The sequence below is a fragment of the Montipora capricornis genome, chromosome 5 (assembly GCF_036669925.1).
Source record: "Montipora capricornis isolate CH-2021 chromosome 5, ASM3666992v2, whole genome shotgun sequence".
NCBI classification, from domain to species: Eukaryota; Metazoa; Cnidaria; class Anthozoa; order Scleractinia; family Acroporidae; genus Montipora; species Montipora capricornis.
Genome location: NC_090887.1, coordinates 5,092,394 through 5,104,893, shown reverse-complemented (window position 1 = coordinate 5,104,893; position 12,500 = coordinate 5,092,394). Strand labels below are relative to the sequence as shown.

Below are 12,500 nucleotides of genomic sequence, written 5' to 3'. Positions count from 1 at the left end.
TTATATAACTTACTATGGAGGTCCCTTTGTTACCCCATAACGCCAATTGGATTTGCTTATTCGGAATTGGTGGTTCAATTCGAAAAGTTGATCTGTTGGAGAAGAAAATTGAAAGTATTGATTAGCGGACCATATGCCTACGAGATTAATGAAGTGAACTTTCTACTTAATGCTAACAAAACAACTATTAGATTGTTAACCGGACTTATCTCATCAAAACACCTGACGTGCGCATGCGTGGAAAGTGGTTCGTACTTTGACTTGTTAATGATTAAATTTTCAACCTCGTAAACCTTCCGTTTCTAGCATTCATGAAAGATCTCCGTAACCAACTCATATACTGCATGATCATGACAACTGTTGCCACTCCAAGATCTTTGCAAAGGGAAAAAATCTTGCAAGTATCCATCCGCGTTCGTATGTCACATTGCTTATACCGCCTCTTTGGCTATTTATCGTTTCGTATTCAAAGGGCATTCATGAAATAATTGTTAAATAATTCACGAGACGTTTACAAGGAGAGCATTCGTATAATCACTTCAGTAGTCTTAATAACTGTTGATCCACTTAGTTGAGAATCGGAAAAACCAGAGTTTTGATTCCTTTCCCTTCCAAGAATTTCACTAACTATGTTACATGGAGGCCATTTTGTAGTCACCTCGCTCTTGGCAATTATAGTAATATATGAGTGACATAATTGTTGTCCAGTAAAAATGATTGTGCTCAATTGTGCACAATTCTGAGCATCCATTTGAGATTGCGTCTGAATAGCATCTACCCGGTAAGTCTAATTCGATGATCATCTATAGAGCGAGTTTCAATCGAGTGTCGTAAAACCAAAACCAAAGTAATTTACTTTGGCCAATCAGAAAGGACGGAGACAATCCAGTAAACCAATCAAAACTCATAGTAATCACACATAGCCGACACAAAGCGCGAGAAAATGTGCTCGCGCAAGCAACTTTTGGTTTTGGTTTCGCTTCTGATTGGTTAAAAAAAAAAATGGCGCGAGAACTTTCAACCAATCACTGAGTGAAGTAAATGCAAAACCAAAGCAATTCGCTAATTACTTTCAACACTCAAATGAAAATCGCTTTACTTGTATGGTGCACTTTAAATATTTCGTTCATTTCATCGGGTATATACTTACCTATTCTCGAGATGGTGAACATAATAGTCTGCGAAATAGGAGCGACGGTACAGCTGAAACGCAAGAAAATTGATATTTTGAACGCTGTGTCTATCTGCCGGGAACCCGGTTAGAAAAATTTAAAAACCGGCAGTGCAGTAATTTTTTTGGTGCAGTAATTGTTTTAGCAAAAAAACCCTGAGGTTTCGACGACTCGATCTCAGTTCGTATGATCTATAAATGCCACTCGACAGACGACATAAGGAAACTTTCGTGAGCTTTAAACCTAATGGAGAATATAATACATAGATTTTATAGCCAGGCCTAAAAAGCGGAGCTCACGTTTCTAACCCCATAAAGCAATGTAGTGTATATGGAAATAATTATGCTTCAGCATAAAGTACAAAGTTAATCGTCATTAGTGTATACCGTTTACAGTGATCAAACACCTCTGAGCTGACAGCAGTAAACAAACAAGCCTTGCAAACAAAAAAACCTAAAACCCAATAAGCAATGTAGTTAGACGGCGACCGTTGCTCACAGTCTTTGGACGAGAATCTCAGGCTTTCAAACTAAAGCAAATTGTTTAGCTAAACTGCCTTTGATTGAGCATAAAAACCGACGACAGTCAATGTGATTTCCCGCCAGAAAAACGCGGCTTGCCAAGTGCAACGCTTGCCATGCGATTTCCCGCCTAGGAAACTTGCCCGAATACCCCAGTCCCCAAAGGCCGCTTTTCCTCCCCAGTGGGGAGGAAAAACGGCCTTTGTCACCACCACCCCGAAAGTCTGTGCGGGCGGGCGTACGCTGACGTCATAAGCAAAAAATTATTGCATCGATAGATTCTTACCCATAGTGCGCCGCTGGCGCGCTTCGCGCGCCTGAGCTACGCTAACATCACGGGACATGCAACGTTACAAGGGGAACTTTCGTATGATACCTTTTTTTTGTTTGAAGCCATCAGTACCCATTTTTCATCCGGAGATATCCAGTACGACGATACGTTGTATTTTTTCTGTAAAATCAAAGGAAACAAATAACTCTAACTCAATGTTCTTTTTTCTTGGCTTGTCCAACACAAATGGAAAGCTTGATCTTGAAGGCCTTCCAGTCAGCGCTCGGAGTAAACATCCATTCTTAACAATTTGTGCTAAATTATTGGAAAAATTGGCTGTCATCATATTTTGTTAAAACAAGAAAATAGCATCTCAGAATATAAGAAAAATGGTTGATTTGCCTTTAGTTTGGTTACACTTACTGATCGGTTGATTTTTTATACGACGATTGCAAACATTATATCAACTTGTTTCGTTTGGTGATGATTTCATGATTTCTATCCATTAAGCCTGGCAAACAGTGCATGATAGTTGATGATGGTTGGAGAGCTCTAAACACTATCAACAACTATGCACTAATGCAAATCCTGCATTTTGATTGGATACGCTACTAGAGGACTATTAGTAATACTCCTCGAGTAGCGAAAATCGTGACGCTTTCTTTCGTTTTATTCCCAAATAAATATCTCTTCAACTTGCATTTGCTAAATTTATAATTACCTTTTCTGTCCGACTAGTTGGGTGATACTAAAACAATTAGACCCTTCGCCCTCAAGGGCCACGGGTCAATAGCCATTCGGCTTCGCCTCATGGGCTATTGACCCGTAGCCCTTGCTATTGTTAACTATCACGCGCGTGGCCAAGTTAGTGATAGTTTACCGGAAGTTGTGTATTCAAGCGCGCGCGACGAGTGATGCTTGTGGGATTGTGGGAGTCTCTCAAAAGAAGCGCGGAAAGTTGCCAACACACTGCTAGTTTATACTTTTCGAGGCAACAGAGGACTGTAGCCTGTTTAGTTGCCATGGAATTGTTGGATGGTATAGGGAAAGACGAAGCTGAAGAGCGACGCTTCTTTTTCTGTTGTTTGTCTTCTTCCTGGTCGTTGACAAAATTTTTATCATTTTCTTGGTCTTTGTTTTGTTGACTTCTGTGATTTTCCTTACCACTTTCAATAACCACGAAGTATTGATCTGAAGCGTTTAGGTCATCTCCACGAAGCAACTGACCCTAAAACTTTCGACTTCCATGCACGCGGTCAAACGGGAAAAATTACTATCGACTATCATGAGAATTTTGAGGAGGTTCAAAGTGAATAATAGTCGATGATAGCGCATGATAGTTAGCGGTCAACTATCGTCAACTATCATGCGCCGTTTGACCAGGGCTTCAAACCCGCAGACGAGTGAAGAAAGAAACACAAAAGAGAAATTTGGCATCGCGTTTAAGCGAAACGGCAAACAGCGGGCTTCTACTTGTTACAAAAGCATGAAAATTCTCTTCCCTTCTTTTGTCATTCTCTTTTCAGAAGTTGCTCGACATCTGTAAGAAATCGCTAGAAATTAGATAAAACAAAAAACAAGTTTCTTTAATTTTTGGAAACTAACGAAAATTTCAGCCTGCCGGTTTGCCGTTTTCCGTAAACGGCCTGATGCACAACTCTTTAACAAAAAACTGAATTAAGCTTGAGTACCATTATAACTTTGGTCACGGCAAATAATGTAGTGGTGTTCTTTGACAGATTGGTGACCGTTAAGTTCCCATCAGAATACCGAAGATACGCGTGATCTACAAAAATACAAAACGTTAATTTTGACAGAATGGATACAAATGTATTAGTACTTAAATTTATATATTTTCATAATTATGCCCTTGATTCAATCTCAGTGCTTGATCATTCAACTGTGGATCCTTCATTTACTTACTAGGAAAGATAACGGGACGAGCGCGATTCGAAGCACTCAATGGCACATTTGTATTGCGCATGCGAATGGCATACATATTCCAGAAGCCATCGTTGCTCGTTTTCCGACTTTGCTCGGAAGTTTACTCAAACAGCGCGAGAGTCTACGCCTGTAAATTATTATGGTTTCGCTTTCCATTGTTTAAAAGCAGCAATTGCAAAACCTGTCTTTACCATAAGCCTTTTTCGTTTAACAGGGCATGTGCTACTTTGTGCAAACTTTGTGCTTGTACCTGAAAGCCAGCGAACCGAGTACGAAGAGAAAGAATACTTTCCATTGAAGATGTCATCGAAGCCAAACACGTTCTCCGGCGGTTTCGATTGCTCATTTGAATCACCTGAAAACAAAGTGAAATACTTTGAGATCATTCCGGCAGTAACTTATTTTGAGCCGCATTTCAAATATTTTGCAACCACGTGTCAAAAAAAACCGGAGGGCACTGTGAACAAGAATGTGTGAAAGCGATGCTTGGCTCGTCAAAATCCTCATCCTCGCACGCACCTGCAGATCAACAATCTTTGAGATCGCGTCCAGGACACTGGGATTCCGTCCTGGCAGTTAATTGGCGTGGAAAATCTAGAAGTGCAAAAGGGTTCTATTCTCTTCCTATTTGTAGCCTGCGTGTCGCCACGAAAAACTATCAGACGCCATATTGGAAGAGCGTGGGATAGGTCTGAGCCCCGTGACAAAACGACGGGGTGGGGAGTGGGAAGAGCGCCCCCCTCCCCTCGCTCGAGTTGTCGACCCTCAACCCGGCCCAGACCTAGCCGCGCGAATCCAAGATGACGACCTCATTGCGAATTCCGGTTTTTTCGACCATCCAAATGCCTGCGTGCAGGCTACCTATGTGGAGAACCCCTGACAAACAAAGCACATGAATGAACGAAATTTTATATGAAAAGAATCATATATTGAACTGCGGACATGAAATCAAATGAAGCGAGGATTCACTTGAAAGCTCATGAAGTTGTTGATGACGTCATAGTCTTGGGAATCAGAAAGTAATTAAAGTGAGACCATCACGTCACTGCCCACCGGTGGCTCAGTTGGTTGAGCACCGGGCTGTCAAACGGGAGGTCGCGGGTTCCGAGCCCGGCCGGGTCAACACTCAGGATCTTACAATAACTGAGGAGAAAGTGCTGACTTTGTAATTTCATATGCAAAATGGTTAGTCTTCTCGGATAAGGACTACAAACCGTAGGCCCCGTTTCATAAATATCTTCTATATTCAAAAGTTCCCTGTGGGACGTTAAAGAACCCACAAACTATTGTTGTTGTTCTCTCCAGCAGAAGTGGCCAACTTGGCAGTCATGTTTCTAAAAAGGCTTGTGGTGTATGAGACCACCTAAGCAGAAACAGCCGTTAGTCAAAAAGGGACTTTGCAGAGTGCTGGAACATGTAAATAAAGATGTAGAAGTAGGTGGCTGACAATGTTTCCGAGAAACTGCACATTCTACATGCGCTTTAACCCACCAGTGTACTAATTTCTAATCTACAGAAGCAGGCTCACTTCGCTTTCACAACTCTCTCAGTCAATTAATTTAACGGTATCTGTCTGCTCGAAGACGGAATCAATTAACAGGATATCCTGAATTTCACTATCACAAAGCCCTTGAAATTTTGGAGCGTTCGACAAGAAGCATACTGACCATACTAAATGATAAATTTGACAATGGAGCAAATACTAACGACAGAATGTTGTTATGCGAATCTTATCACTTCGTTTCATTCGAAGATGTTTTGATTTGGATGGAAACAACATATTCAGTCGGACTTTATATCAGGAAATACTCCTAATATTGACCCATATTAAAGTGGCACTATGATCAAAATCACTTCCTCTTTTTTCTTCAGGTGTCGAAAGTGTGCTTGCTTAAGACCTGCCTGGCAAAATTTTGAGCTTTGATTTTTATCCAGAGGCTGTTTACCGTAGAGTGTAAGTTTTGGATTTCAAGGTCCGCCATTACTTACGTTCAAAACTAATCAACTAGGCCTCAGAGGGTTGGATCTAGGGAAACGTGACGTTATTCACTCAAAAGCTTAAAATCTCAGCCTGTAAACGCAGTTTATTATGTTTGCAAAAGACGAGTTAAAAGATCTGAAAGCCCGAAACTTCCGTGCTGAATATTAATTTTAAGCTAGAGAGTCTTTGACGTCATTTTCTCGTCGATCCAGCTCTCTCAAGATTTTAAAGTTTAATTTGTAATGGTGGACCATTGAATAGGAAAGTCCTTGTTAAAAAAACAAGTGTCTTTTTGAAATTAAGGCTTAAAACTTGGGTCACTTAGTGTTTAGTTAACATAGTTTAAAAACCCAAAGAAAAAAAAGATTTGATTTTTGGATCATAGTACCATTTTAAGGAGTTAAGTAACAACAATAAGATGGCATCTTGCTTGACTTTCTTGACAGATAATTGAGCCGGCAACTCACCCACCCCTGTCCCATACAAATAAACTGCCCTGCCCCACCCGATGCGTCACATCTCGCTATTCATTTAGACTTTTTACTTTGAGTGATTTGCCTTGCCGTTCCCCGCAATATACTTTTTGGGTCCGCAAAGATGTTGATTAATTGACCGTTGTGATTGTAATAATAATTATATTCAATATTCAATTAGTTTTAAATTTTTTAGCTTGTACTCATGAGTTTGGTTTTGTAAACATTATATGTGTTCAACCTTTGTAAAGAGCTTAGAATAGCAACGTATAAACGCTTATACTATTTTTATTATTATCATTATTATTATTATTATTATTATTATTATTATTATTATTAAAATTATTATTATCATTATCATTATCATTATTATTATTATTATTATTATTATTATTATTATTAGTATTATTATTATTAGTATTATTATTATTATGGACGAGTGTTTTGATTACTTTACAAGAACTCTATCGTCACTAAATCCGACCAGAGCCTTCAACCTTCCAAGATGGATACCGACGTTGTCTGATCCTGTAATTCCTTTTAACCTTGAACCTCCTACATACCAACAAATATCAAATGTGATTAGAAAAATGAAAGCTTCCGGTTCTCCTTGTCCCTTAGATCAATTATCAATAATTTGTTTTAAAAGATGTCCGTTTCTTCGCACCGATTTATCTGAAATTATCCCTACAGCTTGGTCAACGGGATCCGTCCCAAGCGAATGGAAGAAAGCCTGCACAATCCTCATCCACAAGAAAGGAAACGTTAATGACCCTGCCAACTTTCGTCCAATTACTCTGCAATCTGTGCCCTTAAAGGTTTTTACCTCGTGCCTTCGTAATGCCATTTTCAACATCCTTGCAGCTAATAACTATATTGAACATGAAATTCAAGAAGGTTTTACACCTGGTCTCTCAGGAACTTTTGAGCATACTGCTCAAATTAAATGGCTGACATCATTAACAAATCTCGTACCAAGCAGCGTTCTCTTGTCATTACTCTCCTAGACCTCAAAAACGCCAGTTCATCACAATTTGATTCAAACCGCTCTTGATTACCACAACATCCCTGATCATGTCAAACGTCTGGTTAAAAGTCTGTACACTGATTTCAAAACCTCTATAATTACCAATGAATTTCGTACTCCGTTTGTATCTATTGGTCGTGGAGTACTTCAAGGTGATTGCGTCAGCCCTCTTCTTTTTAACTTGTGTTTTAACACGTTTCTCCAGCACGTTAAATCTGAAAAATATCGTCAATTTGGCTTTTCCCTAAGGTTCTTAATCCGATCCACTGGTTCTAGTTCGCAGACGACGCCGCTGTTATAAGTGGTCAGGAATCAGAAAATCAGCACCTAATCAACCGCTTTATAATCTGGTGTCAATGGTCTAATATGATAATAAGGGTTGACAAGTGTTTTACTTTTGGAATACGGAAACTGTGCACTAAATCTGTCCAATATTTACCTAAACTGTTGATAAATGGAGTTCTTGTCCCGTGTGTGGAAATGGGTGAATCATTTCGTTCCTTAGGTCGCTACTTTGACTTCAACATGTCTAACAACCAACACATGTCAGAATTGTCCTCTCTTGTACAAGATTTGATGTGTGACATTGATGAGAAACCACTGCATCCCAAAAACAAACTTCTGCTGTACAGCCGCTATGTCCTATCTAAACTGTCCTGGCATTTTACTGTAGCTGACATATCAAAAACCTGGATAAAAGCAAATCTTGATTCTATAGTGAACGGCTATATTCGAAAATGGCTTGAAATCCCGATATCTGGTACACTGAGTAATGTTTTTCTAGAACGCAATAAATTTGGCCTTAATATTTGTCCTCCTTCAGTTAAATTCACTCAGTGCAAAACAGTTCTCCGCAATTCCTTAAAAGAGTCACGGAGTGATTCCCTAAAAGATCTCTGGAAGTCGTCAAGCAGTCACACCAATATTCATTACGATGTGTTCAAATCCACCAAGGAAGTTCTTAACGACTTCCGTTCTAATCAAGAAGACAAACTGCAACACCACTTAACATCTCAAGGTTAATTGTTTACAAATGTTATCAAGCACTCATTGTCATCTGTTAACTCTATTTGGTCGTCTGCCCAGTCTCATCTACCCAAGAACATCTACAATTTTACCATTCGCTACATCAACAACTCCCTTCCTACACGTAGGAATATGACAAGATGGATATTATCACAAAGTCCTGGTTGCTCCTTTTGCCTTAACCCTGAGTCACTCCTCCATATTATCGCTGGTTGTCAACATTACCTTGATCGCTTCACCTGGAGACACGACTCAAATCTCAAGTTCATTGCCAACTCACTTTATCCTGTAATTAATGATCGCTCTTCTCTCTATGCTGATGTCAATGGCTTTTCGAGTCCTTCAATTATAACTGGTGAAAATTATCGTCCAGATCTTCTTTTCCTAATACAGCCCAAGTGCCTACATATTCTAGAGCTAACGGTTGGTTTCGAATCTAACTTAAAAACAATGCAGTAGGTAAAAAAGAAAAATACATGAACGTGGTCAAAGACATGAGAAGTAACTACAGATGTGTTAAATTTGTAAACCTTTCCATGAGCTCCCTTGGTGTTCTCTCCAACGAATGCTCTACGTTCTTAGAAATGATGCATGACATTGGCATTGACAAAACGCAACAACACTGTATAATCGAAAAAAAAATAAGTCTAGCCATTAGAGCAACATATTTTATATTCTGTCGTAGAAGTAAGACTTGGGATAGCCCAGACTTAATAAAACTGTAATATATATATATAGATATATTTTATTCATTTGTAAATACCGTATACAAGTGTATCACTCAATTTCAAGTAGCCAGTTTTTAATTGCCTATACGTAGAGAGATTTACAACTGTAGTCGAAGACAAATAAAGTTTCCATTATAGTATTAAGATTTTGCTAATTCTTCAAAGTCTCCTCAAGGCTTACGCATTGAACACAAAAACTTAAGGAAATGGAACGAATTACCCAGGAAGCTTGACAACGCATCAGGGCTGCCCCCAAGCGGCTGGGCCAGCCAAAAAACACACAGTCCGATAAGCTGACCGACAACTGATCCTGAATTTATTCCAGCGGACAATATTTGCACGAAAAGGATAAGTCACGCAATGAAAAGGGAAAATTGCTTTCATACCTTCCTTTAGATAGATTCGACAAAATAACCTATAATTAGTCAGCGAGTGAGTGCTAATCTTATGATGTGGTTACTAACAATGTCGAATTGAGGCTTAGTAGACTAAATGATGAATGAATACATCAACAGCGAATTCAAGACGTCAAGAGTTATCCCTTAATTACAAACCTATAATCGCCAAGGCGGAGAATCAAACTGCTCTCACTCATCAGAGGTTTGGTGTGTAGTTGCTGGGGTTGGAAAAATTCGACTGAATTGTCATTGTGTCAAAAGGTTAAAAGTTCCTTACTCTCTTCCTCAAATCTACAAAAGAGTGGCTACTTCTGTAACTTGATGAGAACAGGGGCGATTAATGCCTGATCTAACAAACGTAAAGTTACACTGAGGATAAAGGATAAAGTCCCACTGAAACGACAGCTAAAGTCTGCTTTAACATCCCACCCTACCCTCCGTTTTAGGGGTATTTAAATAGTCAAAGTTACTTTTTTAAGATTAAAGTGAAAACAGGCGATGAAGTCACCGACTGATCATACTCAGTGAGTTCCTTGATTAAACGTCCACTTCCTCACACTGGGAAACGACGCCTCGTCTTTTCTTATTTGCTACTTACCTTGTTTTTCGGTTTTCTGCGACAGCAGGAGAGCCACGACAATGGCTACCGTTGTTAAGAGACTTACAACAATTAGAGGAATACCGAACTTCCGAAAGTTTGTTGTCATCTTTCACGAGACCTGTGTTACGGTAGAGCGGTAGGTAGCTGTAAAAACTGAATACGCGTGGCGTTACTCTGTCAATGCTGTTTTCTCAGTTTTGCGTGTGTTTGCTGGTTGAGCAGATATTTGGCAAGTTGTTGATGGACATACTGTCGGCTTAACTGAAATTTGTAACTGTCGTTTGACGAAAATTAAAAGGTTATGTTATTCTTAAGGGGTCTTAATTAGTCATTGCGCAAGCTACTGTAGGCTTAGAAAAGAGTTAAGGTAATTCCTTAGTATTGCATTGCAGGAAACTAGAAAACTAGTTGAAGCAAAGTGGAACGTTCGCTACCACAAACAATTGGCATGCGACGTTGAAAAATCTCAAAAAAATGATATATCCGTATTGGCTTTTTGAAATAGTAGATTCAAACAGTTTCTCATGTTTATTTGACATTAACATGAAAAACTTGCTAGAAAATGGTGCATCGAGATTTCAAATCTAGCGGGCCGTACTGTAGACTCTGAATCATAGGTAAGTGCGATCTGCTTGATTTAAAAAGGTAATTTGTGGTCATCACCGAATGGAAGACGGGCGAATCCCAAGGACCTGCTGTACGGTGAGCTGAAATCTGGGTCGAGGCCTGTTGGCAGACCTGAGCTGCGCTTCAAGGATGTCTGTAAGAGAGACATGCTTGCCACTGGTCTGCCAACAGGCAACTGGGAGACACATGCTGCAGATCGTTGCGAATTGAGGTCTGTGTGCAGTCGGGCACTCCAGGTAGGAGAGAAAAGGCTGAAAGGTGAAGCCGACGAAAAGAAGAGCAAAGAGAAAAGCATTAGCGAAGAAATCAGCATCAGCACCAAGAGCATCTGACTATACCTGTGGTAGATGCGGCCGTGTCTGCCGTTCTAGAATTGGACGGGAATTGAGCAACTTTGGCATCGAGCATGTTGATCATTTCCGAGTTCACTTCAAGAGAGTTCAAGCACGAATTGCTGTAGTTATCAGTTCTACGTTTCGTGTGACTAAAGTACAGTAATATACATGAGAAAGACTTGTGAATCAAATTCAGCTTGAAAGTGATCAGTACTGACTAACAACTTCATTCAGTGCTCGTCCTTCGGACCTTTCGGTATCTGGAAGGGAGACGAACAAGATGCCTTTCGTGGACGCCAGATGCATTAAAACTGCCTATTTTTCAATCGGAATACTCATATTGAACGGTAGGAAACCTGACCATTTATACTGACCATCCAGCCTGCATGACAGCGCGCGTTTCCTATTTACCGGTATTTCACGAAACTGCAATAAAATGTATACTGATGAATAAGTAAAGCGTCAAAGAGGCGAAAATGAACCAGAAGACTAAAAAACAGAGCAGTTTTATAGGTTAAGTTAACGTAGCTGTAAGCTTCTGTTCTAACTGCTTACACAGAATAGATCTGCGCATCTTAATTCCGGTAAAATTTAAGAGTTTCGAAGCAAGCAACCGTGGACAATTTTCCTGTCGGTGTACGTTGGATCAGTGGCTTGATCTGATCGGCGTTATTTCAAGTTGAGAAACTAAATATTTTAAGCAAAAGCCGATACAACGTAGATTATTTTGAGTGATTTCCGTTATTTTTCGGTGACTCTTAGTATTTGAATTCAAAATCTTTGTAACTGCCATGTTTTATCACATTTTTTCCAGTATTACGTCAACATCCATTTACTATATATATATATATGTACATAGAAGCAATTCAATGTAAACTCTCATTGTACCTGAAGAAGGCTGGTTTGGCCAGCCGAAATATAGTACATCACTAAAATCAAATCTACGTTGTATCGGCTTTTGCTTAAAATATTTAAAATTTAAGGATCCAATCCCACCAACGCGTCGGCCAACACGTCGGCCAACGCGTCGGCCGACTGTCGGTCGACTGTCGGCCGACGTGTTGGCCGACGCGTTGGTGGGATCGGATTCTTAAATTTTACCTTAATTCCTCCATCCACAGTTCCTTGTACCTTTGTTATTACTGCGACCACACTTCCTTGCCTTTTCGAAGAATGCATGTGTCTTTCTCCCGATTAGAAAGCTGCCTCGTTCGTTCGCTTCAGACCCACGGCTCACTCACTACGGCAGCAATTAGAATTATTGTTGAATACTTCTTGTCTGAATAACGACATAACGCATAGCATCGAAAGTCGTTGAAAATCGTTTGAAAAGAAATAACTATGGATGCTACATTAAAGTGATTTTGCCTTCAATATTATATTTAAACACTGCATA

The 12,500-nt window shown here is 39.8% G+C and overlaps 2 protein-coding genes across 4 annotated transcripts in view; both read right to left on the bottom strand.

The window, feature by feature from the left end:
• Nucleotides 1–12,500, bottom strand: part of LOC138049214 (dipeptidyl peptidase 4-like) — a 47,994-nt gene that overhangs the window by 23,316 nt on the left and 12,178 nt on the right. The window contains exons 1-6 of one of the 3 annotated variants that reach the window (XM_068895384.1): nucleotides 10,140–10,367; nucleotides 4,159–4,263; nucleotides 3,656–3,750; nucleotides 2,070–2,144; nucleotides 1,151–1,203; nucleotides 14–92 (exon numbers count right to left, since the gene is read on the bottom strand). In XM_068895384.1, coding sequence (XP_068751485.1) covers nucleotides 14–92; nucleotides 1,151–1,203; nucleotides 2,070–2,144; nucleotides 3,656–3,750; nucleotides 4,159–4,263; nucleotides 10,140–10,248 — 516 coding nt within the window. In that variant the 5' untranslated portion in view covers nucleotides 10,249–10,367. Of the gene's footprint in view, nucleotides 1–13; nucleotides 93–1,150; nucleotides 1,204–2,069; nucleotides 2,145–3,655; nucleotides 3,751–4,158; nucleotides 4,264–7,188; nucleotides 7,272–10,139; nucleotides 10,368–12,500 lie in introns of those variants that run through there. The other 2 variants (XM_068895385.1, XM_068895386.1) reach the window with 2 other exon arrangements.
• LOC138049217 (mitochondrial potassium channel-like) overlaps nucleotides 12,359–12,500 on the bottom strand; it is a 2,559-nt gene continuing 2,417 nt past the window's right edge. Inside the window, exon 2 of the mRNA XM_068895389.1 lies at nucleotides 12,359–12,500. This exon is cut by the window's right edge and continues 887 nt beyond it. The gene's annotated coding sequence lies outside the window, so the exon portion shown is untranslated.